Here is a 16,243-nt window from a genome sequence, read left to right as displayed (position 1 = left end):
GGGATGGGATCACTTTTAGAATATTGCATACATTTGTCTTCACCATTCTATAGGAAGAATGTTGTTAAACATGAAAGGGTACAGAAAGAAATCAGAAGAATGTTGCCAGGACTGGAGGGTTTGAGCTATAAGGAGAGGCTGAATAGATTGGGGCTTTTACCCTGGAGTGTAGGAAATAAAGGGGTGACCTAATAGAGGCTTATAAAATCATTAGGGGCATAGACAGAGTGAAGAGCTACGGTCTTTATTCCAGGGTGGGGAAGTCCAAAACTAGAGGGCATAGGTTTAAGGTGAGAAGGTAAACATTTATGAAGGTCCTGAGGAGTAACTTTAGCATGCAGAGGATGGCGCGTATATGGAATGAGTGCCAGAGGCAGTGGTGGAAGTGGGTACAAATTTCAACATTTAAAAGGCATTGAGATAGTCATATGAATAGGAAAGATTTAGAAGGATGTGGGCCAAATGCAGGCAAATGGGACTGGACCAACTTACAATATCAATAATACGGTTAGAGTCATAGAGTCTTATAGAGTGGAGACAGGCCTTCTGTCCAAACTGGTCCGTGCTGACCAAAATGTCCCATCCATGTTATCCTCTTTTCGCTACACTTGGCCAATATTCTTCTAAACCTTTCCTTTCCATGTATTCATCCAAATGCTATTTAAATGTTGTTAATGTATCTACCTCAACAACTTCTGCTGCCAGCTCGTTCCATATACGTACCACTGTCTGTGTGAAAAAGTTGTCCCTCAGGACCCCATGCACTCTTTCCCCTCTTACCTTGAACTGATGCCCTCTAGACCTGGATTCCCCAATCCTGGGAAAAAGACTGAGTGAATTCATCCTATCCATGCTTCTCGTGATCATATACACTTCTATAAGATACCCCTCAGACTCCTATCCTCAAAAGAAAACCTCTCCCTCTAACTCCGTCCCTTGAGTCCTGGCAACATAGAACATAGAACAAAACAGCGCAGAACAGGCCCTTCGGCCCTCGTTGTTGTGCCGACCTGTGGACTATTCGAAACACCTCCCCCTACACTAAATTTCTTCTCCGCTCTTTCCAGTTTAATAATATCCCTCCTATAGATCCTTTTTCTGCCTTTAATATACTTCAAGAATCTCACTGAATTCACCCTAATCTTCTCAGCCAAAGCTATCTTGTGCTGCCTTTTCACCCTCCTGTTTTCCTTCTTCAGTAAACTCCTGTACCCCCTTTATATCCCAAGAGATTCCCTTGGTGCCAGCTGCCTGTACCTGAGCCATGCCTGCTGGTTTTTTTCTGGTCAAAGCCCTCAATATCTCTTTTCATCCATGGTTCCTTACTCCTGCCAAACTTGCCCTTCAACCTCACAGGAACACATAGAACCTGAACTCCAGCAATCATACTTTTAAATGGCCTCCCATTTGCTAGACATCTGATCGAGGGTAGGGCTGATCAAGGATTGTAAAGGGAATTTGTGCACAGAGCCTAAAGAGATAGGAGATGTCCTTAATGAATACTTTTCTTGCGTATTCACAACTGAGAGGGACCTAGTTGTAGAGGAGGACAGTGTGAAGCAAGCTGGTAGGCTATTGGAAGTCGGTGTTAGGAAGATGTGGTAGGGATTTTGAGGAAGTTGAAGATAGATAAGTCCCCCGGAGCTGATGGAATTTATCCAAGGATTCTATGTGAAGCGAGGGAAGAGATTGCAGGGCCTTTAGTGATGATCTTTTGGTCCTCACAATCCACGGGTATAGTGCTGGAAGATTGGAGAGAGGCAAACGTCATTCCCTTGTTCAAAAAAGGGAATAAGGATAACCCCGGAAATTACAGGCTACTTGGTCTTTCATCAGTGGTGGGCAAATTATTGGCAAGGGCTCTGAGAGACAGAATTTATGATCACTTGTCTCGGCACAGTTTGAATGATGGTAGTCAGCATGGATTTGTGAGGGGTAGATTATGCCTCAGAAACCTTACTGAATTCTTTGAAGAAGTGACCAAACACGTGGATGAAGGTAGAGCAGTGGATGTGGTTTACATGGATTTAAGTAAGGCGTTTGATAAGGTTCCCCATGGTAGGCTCATGCAGAAGGTAAGGAGGCATGGGATAGGGGGAAATGTGGCAGATTGGATTCAGAATTGGCTGACCCTTAGAAGACAAAGGGTGGTAGTGGACAGAAAATATTCAATATGATGCTCAGTTACGAGTGTGTACCACAAGGATCTGTTCTGGGTCCTCTTCTATTTGTGATTTTTGTAAATGATTTGGATAAAGGAGTAGAAGGGTGGATTAGCAAGTTCGTGGATGATACGAAGGTGGATCACGTTGTAGACAGTGCAGAGGGCTGTTCTAGGTTACAAAGGGACATTGATAGGATGCAGAGCTGGGCTGAGAAGTGACAGATGGGGTTTAACCCTGAAAAGTGTGAGGTGATTCATTTTGGAAGGATGAACTTGAAAGCAGAATACACGGTTAATGGAAAGATTCTTGGCAGTGTGGAGGAGCAGAAGGATGTTGAGGTTCATGTCCACGGTTCCCTGAAAGCTGCCACCCAGGTGGATAGAGTTAAGAAGACGTATGGTGTGTTAGCTTTCATTATAAGAGGGATCGCGCTCAAGAGACGTGAAGTTATGCTCCAGCTAGACAAAAGCCTGGTTCGGCCACATTTGGAGTATTGTGTCCCGTTCAGGTTGCCTCATTGCGGGAAGTATGTGGAGGCATTGGAAAAGATGCAGAGGAGATTTACCAGGATGTTGCCAGGAATGGAGGGAAGGTCTTATGAGGAAAGGTTGAGAGAGCGAGGGCTTTTCTCTTCAGAATGATGAAGGATGAAAGGTGACTTGATAGTGGTGTACAAGATGATCAGAGGTATAGATAGAGTTGACAGCCAGAGACTTTTTCCTCGTGTAGAGGTAGCCGTTATGAGCGATTATAGTTTTAAAGTGAGTGGAGGTAGATATAGGGGAGACGTCAGAGGTACGTTCTTTACTCAGAGTGGTAGGGGCTTGTAATGCATTGCCGGAGCAGGTAATGGTGTTAGACTCATTAGTGGCATTTAAGTATCTATTAGATAGGCATATGGATGACAGTATAAGGAAGGGATGGAGGTTAGATAGACCTTAGGATTAGGGTAAAAATTTGGCACAACAGCGAGGGCTGAAGGGCCTGTACTGTGCTATAATGTTCTATAATCTATGTCCCTTTGCCTGCAAACAAACTACTCCAATCAACGCCTGCAAACTCCTGTCTAATTTTATCAAAATTTGCTTTACCCCAGTTTAGAACTTGAACCTGTGGACCAGCTTTGACCTTCTCCATGGCTATTCTAAAATAATAGGACTAACTTCACTGGTCCCAAAGTGTTCCCCCACAGTCACTTCAGTCACTGGTCCTGCCCTGTTTCCCAAGAGTAGGTTGGGTATTGCCCCTTCCCAAGTAGGACCCTTTATATACTGCTTAAGAAAACTTTCCTGAACACATTTAACAAATTCCACCCAATCTAAGCCCTTAACACTATGGCAGTCCCAGTCTATGTTAGGAAAATTAAAATCCCCCACGTTGACAACCCTATTACTCCTGCAAGCCTCTCCAGTCTCCCTGCCTATGTTTTCCTCTAATTCTTGTTGACAGTTTGGCGGCCTATAGTACAACCACAATAAGTCATCATGCACTTCTTATTTCTTAGCTCCACCCAAAGCTTCACTGGATGATCCCTCAGTTATTTCATCTCTGACTACTGCTGTGATGCTCCCCTTAATTAAAATTGAACCCCCACTCCCCTTTGCCTCCATCTCTGTCCCCCGTGAAGCACCTGTACCCCAGCACATTAAGCTGCCAGTCCTGTCCTTCCCTTAGCCATGTTTCATTAATGGCTATAATGTGCCAGCCCCACATACCTATCCACGCCCTGAGTTCATTGGCCTTACCTGTCAGCCCTCTTGCATTGAAGTAGATGCAATTTTATCCAACAGGTATTCCTCACTCCCTGTCCTGTTCCAGCCTGATCTGTATCTTCAACTTGCTACTTCCAATTACTGTATTTCCTTTCAGCCTCACACTTACTTTCTGTTGTTGAGGATCCCACGCCCCCTGGCGCAGATGAGTCGAACAGAAAGGTCTATTTCTATGCTGTACAACTCCATGACTCTATGTGTCCCCACATGCATCTTGTGCAGTTGCAGTGAAACTTCCCTACTCTCATACTCCAATCTTCCTGAAATGAGAGCCATGTTGGCTTCTTGATTACCCACTGCACCCGTGTGCTAGTTTTCCATGTTTCACACACAAGTTCCCCCAAATTCCTTTGTGTTGCAGTTTTCTGCAATTTTTCTCCATTTAAATAATATTCTGTTCTTTTGTTCTCCTCTCTGAAATGAACAACCATAACTTCTAAATTTCCCACATTATGCTTCATTTGCTAGCTTCTAGCTGACTCACTTAATCTATCAATATCTCTTTGTGATCTGTTAGTATCTGTCTTGCAACTTGCTTTTCCATTTATTTTTGTGTTGTCTGCAAATATGAACATAGAAACATATGCACATACAAATGTTTGCACATATGGACAAGCTTACATGTGAACATACAAACAGATGTACATAAAATACATGAAAGTACAATGTAAAGGCAAGCATCGAAACACGTGTTCAGTGGCATACCCCAGGGATCAGTGCTTATTGTTTGTGATTGATGTAAATGATTGTTTTTGTATTTGTACGTTTGCACTTTGTATAATTGCGTGTTTATCTGATTGTATGTTCCTATGTATGTGTTTGTATGTTTGTATGCTTTTATGCTTGCAGTTTTGTATGCTTTACATGTATATGTTTATATGTATACATGCTTTGCGGTGTGTGTTTTGTGTATTTTTTTCATTATTCATTCACGGGATGAGGGCATCGCCGGTCGGGCAGCATTTTGTTGCCCGTCCCTGATTGCCCAGAGGGCAGTTAAGAGTCAACCACATTGCTGTGGACCTGGAGTTACATGTAGGCCAGACCAGGTAAGGATGGCAGTGTCCTTCCCTAAAAGACATTAGTGAACCAAATGGGTTTTTTTTCTGACAATTGGAATTCATGGTCATTATTAGATTCTTAATTGTATGCTCATATATTCATATGTTTGTATGTTTAGCTATATGTTCATATGATTATTGAAGTGTTCATATGTTCTTATGTTTGTACATTTGTATGTCCATATATTTGCATGTATGCATGTTTGAATGTTCATACTGCCACCAGCAGTACACAAGCTGTGGGTGAAATCATGCTAACAAGTAATGGAGGCAGTGCGTGATGATTAGGCAAGGACAACTTTGCCTGCTCAAAGACACAATAAATGTAATATGAAAATAGACATGAATTTTGGTTATTTATCAGCACTATAAACCTTGGGTTGTGTATTTTTACTGTCACTGTCTCTGTACTTTCTTAGCACTAGATTATCATTTCTAATGTCACAACTACTTTACAGGTTTCACCTACAATGACTTCTGAGGAACTGACAAATCAGGTGCTAGATCTAAAGAATATATCAACTGGAGAAAAAGAGGTCTGGGTTACCTTTGAAGCCATTGAAAATGGTGAACTGGGTGAGTGTGTGAATTTTATTCAAAGGATGAATTGGTAAAGGATTTTGTAAAACATGGGCTTCACCTCATAATGATGGTTTTCTGCTGCCTTGATGTACTGTGGGGATTATACAAATGCAGTAGGTTTACTCGATGATTCAACATATTTCCTCATCTTTACAGAACGCCCACTCCACCCAAAGGAAAAGGTTCTGGAGCAAGCTCTCCAATGGTGTAAGTTATCAGAGCCCAGCTCAGCCTATCTGGTTGTCAAAAAGCTCCCTGCCGGAGAAGGAGGAAATCTTTATTCAGGTAAAGATTCATTTATCATGAACATCATCAACATACAGGCCATAATCTGCACAATAGTGAAGAAAGAACAAATTTAGGGGCTATACTTGAATAGCAGAACAGGCCCAAAGCACTGAAAGGCCTATTCTATTCGTACATTCCTTTGTGATATTTTTAACAGCAGAATCCAAAATGTCTCCAAATGAGCTACTTGTATCTATATGCATCTTAGCGAGAACAAAGCTGACAGGGTGAATTAGTAGGAGTGCTAACCCAAAATGCAAAAATTAACACAGTGTATGCTAATTAAGCAATCCATTATTATTTCCACTGAAGATGAATATCACTTTGATTTTGTTCCATTTGTTGTATTCATGTGCACTTCATTACCATTTGGAACTCTTATACAAACATAAGAGCAAATAAAATCATAAACTGAAGAGGAATACCATTCAACCCATCCAGCCTACTCTGGCATTTAACAAGATCACAGCTGGTTTAATTGTAGCCAAAGCTCCTTACTCTTGCCTACCCAGCTAAGTTTTGGCTCCCTTGTTAGTCAACAGCCTATCCACCTTTGCCTGAAAAATATTCAGTGACTGTTCCTTAAACGTTTCATGGAAGAGACTTCCAAAGATTTATTAATGTCTGAGAAGAAAATATTTTCCTCAATTCCTATTAATTCTGCTCTGATGGATATAACTTTCACATGATCGACAGCATCTGTTACACCCTGAAGAAGACTGAAAATTGAATTTACCATTTAAATTTATTTGCACAATCAAATAAGCCAGAGAGGTAGCAGTTGCATCTGTTTGGAATCCGTACCAATTGTTATTCCCTGCTACGTGCATTTCTGAAATCTCTCCAAGAGTTGAAATACCATCAGGAGTCATAGGATTAAGGATTCAGAGCTGGAGAGCAGGAGAAGCTCATACTTAGCGTGTGTAGATGAAGCTGTAAATAAAGATTTCTTCCATAAAATTCCATGGATCCCAGCGGGATCACTTTTGTAGTCTCGCGTTAGATATGAAACACACAACAAAGTATGATAACAGTGGAGAATCAACATTGAAATCAACAACTGAAGTAACTCATCCTCAGTAGGAAAGATACATTTTTTCTGAAGGCTCATTTGGATTTGGGGGCAATGAGGGACGAGCAGAAATCTGAGAAACAAACCAAGCGAGCAGACCAGAGTTAGCCATGACCTAAAACACATGCACCAGAACAGATACAGTGGCAGGAGTTGCATGTAGTCACTTTTCAATCAACTTGTTTGGAGATGTTATGTTATGACACACCCCTAGAGCAGACTGAACCAGTTCAGGCTCAGAGCCAGGCACACTATCACATCAGCACAAGACCCCTCAAATTATACCTTGACAGAGTTGGAGGCAGAATTGATTCTCAAGTTCAGCAGGCTTGGAGCAGCAGATATGACACCCCAATGTTTTAGGTTTCAAGCTGAGGAGGAATTCACTGTTTCTTTAAGCACATGCCTCCTTAGCTGGTCACAATAAGCTTAAGTTAAAAACAACCTCTCCCCTTGTGGATATCTTACCCCCAAACTCTTAAAGTAAACACAATCCTACCTAGAATACACCTCCTCCCACCTACCTTCCTACAAAAATGCCATCCCCTAATCCCAATTCCTTCGCCTCCGCCGCATCTGCTCCCAGGATGATGCATTCCACCCCTGTACATCTCAGATGTCCTTGTTTTTCAAGGATCACAACTTTCCCCCCTCAGTGGTCGAAAACGCCCTCAACCGTGTCTGCCACATTTCCTGAAACTCATCTCTCACACCCACTCCCCGCAATAACAACCAAATCAGAATCCCCCTCATCCTCACGTACCACCCCACCAATCTCCGGATCCAAAGCATCATCCTCCAAGACTTCCACTTTCTGCAATCCGATCCACCACCAAAGAAATTTTTCCCTCCCCACCCTTATCTGCTTTCCGGAGGGACCACTCCCTCCGTGTCTCCCTTGGCTGCTCCCCACTCCCCTCCAGCACCACTTCACCTGGCACTTTTCCTTGCAACCGCAGGAAGTGCTAGACCTGCCCCTACACCTCGTCCCTCACCCCCACCCCAGGCCCCAAGAAGACTTTACACATCAAGCAAATGTTCACCTGCACATCTGCTAATGTGGTATACTGCATCTGCTGGTCCCATTGTGGCCTCCTCTACATTGGGGAAACCAAGCAGAGGCTTGGGGACTGCTTTGTAGAACACCTGCACTTAGTTCGCACTAAACAACTGCACCTCCCATTCACGAACCATTTCAACTTACCGCTCCCATTCCGCAGATGACATGTCCATTCTGGGCCTCCTGCGGTGCCACAACGATGCTACCTGAAGGTTGGAGGAACAGCAACTCACATTCCACTTGGGATCAGAGATAATGGGAACTGCAGATACTGGAGAATCCGAGATAACAAAATGTGGAGCTGGATGAACACAGCAGGCCAAGCAGCATCTTAGGAGCACAAAAGCTGACATTTCAGGCCTAGACCCTTCATTGGAAAAAGGGTCTAGGCCCAAAATGTCAGCTTTTGTGCTCCTAAGATGCTGCTTGGCCTGCTACATTCGTTCAGCTCAACACTTTGTTATCTATTCCACTTGGGAACCCTGCAGCCCAATGGCATCAATGTGGACTTCACAAGCTTCAAAATCTCCCCTCCCCCTACCGCATTCCAAACCCAACCCAGCTCATCCCCACCTCCCTAACCTGTCCTTCCTCCTACCTATCCCTTCCTCCCATCTCAATCCCCACGCCCATCTCCTACCTACTAACCTCATCCCACCCCCTTGACCTGTCTATCCTCCCTGGACTGATCTATCTCCTCCCTACTGCCCCACCTACACTCACCTTTACTGGGTCCATCCACGCCTCTTTGACTGGTCTGTCTCCTCTCCACCTATCTTCTCCCCTATCCATCTTCTATCCGCCTCACCCTCTCTCCCTATTTATTTCAGATCCCCCTTCCCCTCCCCCATTTCTGAAGAAGGGTCTCGGCCTGAAACATCAGCCTTTCTACTTCTCTGATGCTGCTTGGCCTGCTGTGTTCATCCAGCTCTACAACTTGTTATCTCAGATTCTCCAGCATCTGCAGTTCCTACTATCCCTAAATTTTGGTTATCTGCTACTCATCACATCCTGTTTGCTTGAGTTTGCCAACAAACCACCTAGAGCTGCTCTATTTTTTCCCCTATTCACATCTATTGTTACTGCCCATTTTGCATTTTAATAGCTCCTCTACTACCATCAGCACTCCATTTGTCTTTTTCTCTGGGCACACTCACCCATCTGTTCTATTTGCTGCTTTGTTAATTTCATAATCAGTATTATTACCATCATTTCCCAGCCCTAATCAGTTCTGGAGAAGATTTATTAGACTTGAAATATTTACTTTGTTTCTTTCTCCACTGATGGTGCCAGACTTGTGCAGTTTCTCCAGCACTTTCTGTTTTTATTTCAGGTCTCCTACATCCACAATATTTTACTTTTATCTAACCTTACTTTGGTGTTCAATTACTTTCAAAATAAAGGACAACATTCTTGACAGCATCAAGGTTAAAGCAACCCACTTCATTGGCACTCCACCTGACACTTTTCACATCCGCTCCATTCAGCACGAAGACACAACAGCACCAGTGTGGACCGTTTACATAGCATAATGCAACAAATCATTAAGGGTCCTCTGACAGCACCTTCCAAATTCACAACTTAGAAATGCAAGGACAGTTGAAACATAGCAACACAACCACCTGAAAATTTCCTTCCAACTCACACACACCCCTGATTTGGACTTAAGTTGCCATTCCTTCACTGTCACTTCCACTTTCTCTCAGTCATTCAGTGACAGGCAATAAACGTTGGCTCAGCCAGCAATGCCCACATCTCATGAATGAATAGCTTTTAAAAACCCACAGAAACAATGTCAATGATTGGGCACAGAAGGCTGGAAGCGAGCAGAAAATCTTGACTCATGTGAAGACAGTGTTCCATTAATCTAACATCATCACTTTGTGAGATTAAAAAGAAGTGTGAGAAATACTTGTATCTTTCGAATAATAAGAAAATGGACACTACTAGGTTGAAAGTGGATTTATCATGGGTGATTTCTTGGAAACAATAAGTTTAAAGATCAAGGAGTTGGTGACTTACCCAGTATCAATTCAAGTGATTTTTAAGAAGAGATGATCAAGTTTCTGGTTTGACTGATGGAAAACAAGTGTTATGGAGGGACTTGCAAAGAAAGGCAGTTCTAGCACACTCACTTTCTCTGTATCAATAAGATACAAATCCTGAAAGCAAAACCAGCTAACAACTATTTCCTTTAGGGTGAAATAATTGGAAAAATCCTGATAAAATTTCACACACCAGAACACCAAGCTTTGATACTTGTTAAAACAAAGCTCTTATTAAAATCAGTTCAGTTTTGAGTTTATTGAAGAAACTTAGTGAAAGTTCACTTTTATTCAATAGAAAGAAAAACAAATTGATCATTTTGTTGATTAAATTAAAATATTTACATTTTTGGTCCATCTTCTGGGGCTCGAGTTCCAATGCACTTCTCCAATCAGTTGTTATAGGAATTAAATCCCAAACACACAACAACGCACTGTCTTCCATAATTTGGTGATTAAATTTAATATCAGAACACAATTATTGTACGAGGAACTCTTTGTCTGTTTTATTCTTTTTTCAATACTTTTAAAGCAACTAAAAGTGAAACTCCGAAGTCTGGGATGTTGAAGTGTCGAGAGGAGCCACCAAAACTTCTGTCTGGAAACAAATTCCAGGAGCGGTATTTTGTTTTGCGAGACCGTAAGCTGCTTCTTTTTAAGGATAAAAAGGTAAGTTATTGAGCCTTCTTTTTGACCTGTATGAATAATAGTACATCAGTCCTATTACACAAAACTTGTGATGGGAGTAATATCAGGCGATGTCAATCATTTGCTTATTGTGTTTATCTGGAGGAGGAATATCAGTAATCATCTAACTCCTCAACTCAAAGTTCATCTGAAAGCTGTATATATTTACCAGATCTCATTTCGCTGGGCAATTGATTGATTCTGAATCTGCTTAAGACTGGCCCCTAACCAAATTATTCCTGGACAGCTATAACACTGGCATCCACCTCGCAAAATGGTAAATCACCCAAATATGTCCCGTGCACAGAAAGCAGGACAATCCAACTTAGCCAATTCCTGCCAAATTAGTCTACTCTTGACCATCAGCAAAATGATGGAAGGAGTCATCAACAATGGTATTGAATGGCCCTGGCAAAGGAATTATCTGTTCACTCATGCTCAGTTCAGATTTCACCAAGTAACTCAGTTCCTTTTTTGAAATTCATTTGTGGGATATGGGCATCACTGGCTGGCCCAGCATTTATTGCCTGTCCATAGTTACCCTTGAAAAGGTGCTAGTGAGTTGCCACCTTGAACTGCTGCTGTCAATTGCTGTCAACAGATCCACAAAGCCCTTGGGGAGGGAATTCTTGGAGTTTGACCTAGTGACAGTGAAGGAATTGTGATATATTTCCAAGTCAGCATGGTGAGTAGCTTGGAGGAGTGCTTGGAGGTGGTGATGCTCCCATTTAGCTGGTGCTTTGTTCATCTAAATGATAGTGATATGGGTTTGGAAAATGCTATCTAAGGATCCTTGGCAAATTTTGCAGTGTGTCTGATAGATAATACATAAAATTGCTACTGAGCATTAGTGGTGGATGGAGTGAATGCTTACAGATATGGTACCAGTCAGGCGGCTGTTTTATCCTGGATGGCGTCAAGTTTCTTGAGTGTTGCTAGGGCTGCACTCATCCAGGCAAGTGGGGAGTATTCCATCACACTCTTGATATGTATGTGATAGGTAATGTACAGGCTTTGGAGAGCTAGGTGTGATTTACTTGCTGCAGAATTTCTAGCTTGTGACCTACTGTTATGACCATTGTGTTGATGTGGTGAGTCCAGTTGAGTTTGTTGTCAATGACAACTTCCAGGATGTTGATTGTGGGGAATTCAGTGACAGGAACATCATTGAATGTCAAGGGATGGTGTTTAGACTGTCTCTTATTGGTGATTGTTGTAACCTGGGATTTGTGTCACACAAATGTTACTTGCTACTGAGAGTCATAGAGTAATACAACATGGAAACAGGCCCTTTGGCACAAACTGGTTCATGCTGACCATGGTGCCCACTCAGCTAGTTCCAATTGTCCACACGTCATCTGTATTCCTCTAAATCCTTCACATCCATGTACCTGTCCAAATGATTTTTAAATGTTTCTATTGCATCTGCCTCAACCATTTTCTTTGGTAGCCCATTCCACATATGCACCACTCTCTGTGTGAAGAAGTTGCCCCTCAGGGCCTTCTTAAATGTTTCCCCGGTTAGAACAAAGAACAAACAAAATTACAACACAGGAACAGGCCCTTCGCTCTCCAAGCCGGCGCCGATCCAGATTTCTATCTAAACCTGTCGCCTATTTTCCAAGGATCTGTATTCCTCTGCTTCCTGCCCATTCGAGTATCTGTCCAGATATATCTTAAATAACACTATCGTGCCCACCTCTACCACCTCCGCTGGCAACGCATTCCAGGCACCCACCACCCTCTGCGTAAATAACTTTCTGTGCATATGTCTCTTAAACTTTTCCCCTCTCGCTTTGAAATTGTGACCCCGAGTAATTGAGTCCCCCACTCTGGGGGGGTGAAAAAGCTTCTTGATATCCACCCTGTCTACACATCTCATGATTTAGTGGACCTCAATCATGTCCCCCCTCAACCTCTGTCTTTCTAATGTAAATAATCCTGATCTACTCAACCTCTCTTCATATCTAGCACCCTCCATGCCAGGCAACATCCGGGTGAACCTCCCCTGCAGCCTCTCCAAAACATCCATATTCTTTTGGTAATGTGGCGACCAGAACTGTATGCCATATTCCAAACGTGGTTGAACCAAAGTCATATATAACTTTAACATGGCCTGCCAACTCTTATACTCAATACCCCGTCCGATGAATAAAAGCATGCCGTATGCCTTCTTGACCACTCTATCGAACCGCGTTGCCACCTTCAGAGTACAATGGACCTGAACAGTCAGGTATCTCTCTGCATCAATTTTCCCCAGGATTTTTCCATTTACCGTATAGTTTGCTCTTGGATTAGACCTTCCAAAATGCAACACAAAGAACAAGGAACAAAGAAACCTACAGCACAGGAACAGGCCCTTCGGCCCTCCAAGCCTGTGCCGATCAAGATCCTCTGTCTAACCTGTCATCTATTTTAAAACGGTCTGTGTCCATTTGCTCCCTGCCCATCCATGTACTTGTCCAAATATATCTTAAAAGATGCTAACGTGTCTGCATCTACCACCTCCGCTGGCAACGCGTTCCAGGCACCCACCACCCTCTGCGTAAAGAACTTTCCACGCATATCTCCCTTAAACTTTCCTCCTCTCACTTTGAACTCATGACCCCTAGTAATTGAGTCCCCCACTCTGGGAAAAAGCTTTTTGCTATCCACCTTGTCTATACCCCTCATGATTTTGTAGACGTCAATCAGGTCTCCCCTCAATCTCCACCTTTCTAATGAAAATAATCCTAATCTACTCAACCTCTCTTCATAGCTAGACTCAACTTCTCTTCATAGATATGTATCACCTTGTATTTGCCTGGATTGAACTCCATCTGCCATTTCTCCATCCAGCTCTCCAATCTATCGAAATTCTGCTGCATTCTCCAACAGTTTTCTTCACTATCTGCTACTCCACCAATCATAGTGTCATCTGCAAACTTGCTAAGCAGACCACCTACACCTTCCTCCAGATCATTTATGTATATCACAACCAACAGTGGTTCCAACACAGATGGCTGTGGAACACCACTGGTCACAGTTCTCCATTTTGAGAAACTCCCTTCCACTACAAGTCTCTGTCTCCTGTTCCCCAGCCAGTTCTCTATCCATCTTGCTAGTACACCCTGGATCCCATATGACTTCACTTTCTACACCAGCCTACCATGGGGATCATTATCAAATGCCTTACTGAAGTCCATGTATATGACATCCACAGCCCCTCCCACATCTATCAACTTTGTCACTTCCTCAAAGAATTCTATCAAGTTTGGATTGGAAATTGGCTTGCTGAAAGAAGACAGAGGGTGGTAGTTGATGAGAAATGTTCATCCTGGAGAGCAGTTACTAGTGGTGTACCACAAGGGTCAGTGTTGGGTCCACTGCTGTTTGTCATTTTTATAAATGATCTGGATGAGGGTGTAGAAGGATGGGTTAGTAAATTTGCAGACGACACTAAGGTCGGTGGAGTTGTGGATAGTGACGAAGGATGCTGTAGGTTGCAGAGAGACATAGATAAGCTGCAGAGCTTGGCTGAGAGGTGGCAAATGGAGTTTAATGCAGACAAGTGTGAGGCGATGCACTTTGGTAGGAATAACCAGAAGGCAAAGTACAGGGCTAATGGTAAGATTCTTAGCAGTGTAGATGAGCAGAGAGATCTCGGTGTCCATGTACACAGATCCTTGAAAGTTGCCACCCAGGTTGACAGGGCTGTTAATAAGGCATACAGTGTTTTAGCTTTTATTAATAGAGGGATCGAGTTCCAGAAGCAAGAGGTTATGGTGAAGCTGTACAAAACTCTGGTGCGGCCGCACTTGGAGTATTGTGTACAGTTCTGGTCACTGCATTATTAGAAGGATGTGGAAGCTTTGGAAAGGGTGCAGAGGAGATTTACTAGGATGTTGCCTGGTATGGAGGGAAGGTCTTATGAGAAAAGGCTGAGGGATTTGAGGCTGTTTTCATTAGAGAGAAGAAGGTTGAGATGTGACTTAATTGAAACATATAAAATAATCAGAGGGTTAGATAGGGTGGATAGGGAGAGCATTTTTCCTAGGATGGTGACGACGAGCACGAGGGGGCATAGCTTTAAATTGAGGGGTGAGAGATACAGGACAGATGTCAGAGGTAGTTTCTTTACTCAGAGAGTAGTAAGGGAAGGGAATGCTTTGCCTGCAACGGTAGTAGATTCCCCAACTGTAGGTACATTTAAGTCGTCATTGGACAAGCATATGGACGTACATGGAATAGTGTAGGTTAGATGGGCTTGAGATCGGTATGACAGGTTGGCACAACATCAAGGGCCGAAGGGCCTGTACTGTGCTGTAATGTTCTATGTTCTATAAGTTGGGAAGACATGACCTTCCCTGCACAAAACCATGCTGTCTCTCACTAATAAAGACATTTTCTTCCAAATGTAAACAGACCCTATTCCTCAATATCTTCTCCAGCAGCTTCTCCACCACTGATGTCAGGCTCACCAGTCTATAATTACCTGGATTATCCTTGCTACCCTTCTTAAACAAGAGGACAACATTAGCAATTCTCCAGTCCTCCGGGACCTCACCCATGCTCAAGGATGCTGCAAAGATATCTGTTAAGGCCCCAGTTATTTCCTCTCTCACTTTCCTCTGTAACCTGGAATAGATCCTATCCAGACCTGGGGACTTGTCCATACTAATGCCTTTTAGAATACCCAACACTTCCCCTGCTCCTTTTGCTGACTTGACCTGGAGTAATTAAACATCTATCCATAACCTCAACATCCGTCATATCCCTCTTCTCAATGAACACCAATGCAAAGTACTCATTAAGAACCCCACTCATTTTCTCAGACTCCTCGCATAACTTCCCTCTTTCCTTGAGTGGGCCAAACCTTTCTCTCACTACCCTCTTGCTCCTTATGTGTGAATTAAAGGCTTTGGGATTTTCCTTAACCCTGTTTGCTAAAGATATTTCATGACCACTTTTAACCCTATTAATTCCTCATTTCAGATTGGTCCTACTTTCCCAATATTCTTCCAAAGCTTTGTCTGTTTTTGGTTACCTACACCTTATGTAAGCTTCCTTTTTCCTCTTTGCTAGTCTCACAATTTCACCTGTCATCCATAGCTTGCTAATTTTGGCCTTTCTATCCCTCATTTTCACAGGTACATGTCTGTCCTGCACGCGAATCAATCTCTCTTTCAAAGTCTCCCACATATCAAATGTGCATTTACCATCAAACAGCTGCTCCCAATCTACATTCCCCAGCTCCTGCTGAGTTTTGCTGTAGTTGGCCTTCCCACAATTAAGCACTCTTCGTTTAGTATTCTAAAACTTATGGAATTGTGATCACTATTCCCAAAGTAATTCCCTACTGAAACTTCAACCACCTGGCTGGGTTCATTTGCCAACACCAGGTCCAGTATGGCCCCTTCATGAGTTGGACTATTTACATGCTGCTCTAAAAAACACTCCTGGAAACTCCTTTCAAATTCTGCTCCACCTAAAGCCCTAACACTAAGTGAATCATATTCAATGTTGGAAAAA

General features: G+C 42.9%; 1 protein-coding gene across 3 annotated transcripts in view; it reads left to right on the top strand.

Annotated features, from left to right (window-relative positions):
• arap3 (ArfGAP with RhoGAP domain, ankyrin repeat and PH domain 3) overlaps positions 1 to 16,243 on the top strand; it is a 350,166-nt gene that overhangs the window by 279,204 nt on the left and 54,719 nt on the right. For all 3 annotated transcript variants that reach the window (XM_059650536.1, XM_059650534.1, XM_059650535.1), the window contains 3 exons: positions 5,457 to 5,574; positions 5,737 to 5,865; positions 10,578 to 10,714. In XM_059650536.1, the coding sequence (XP_059506519.1) occupies positions 5,457 to 5,574; positions 5,737 to 5,865; positions 10,578 to 10,714 (384 nt within the window). The remainder of the gene's footprint in view (positions 1 to 5,456; positions 5,575 to 5,736; positions 5,866 to 10,577; positions 10,715 to 16,243) is intronic.

This window comes from Stegostoma tigrinum, chromosome 13 (genome assembly GCF_030684315.1).
Source record: "Stegostoma tigrinum isolate sSteTig4 chromosome 13, sSteTig4.hap1, whole genome shotgun sequence".
Lineage (NCBI taxonomy): Eukaryota > Metazoa > Chordata > Chondrichthyes > Orectolobiformes > Stegostomatidae > Stegostoma > Stegostoma tigrinum.
This window is presented reverse-complemented; position numbering and strand designations above follow the sequence as displayed.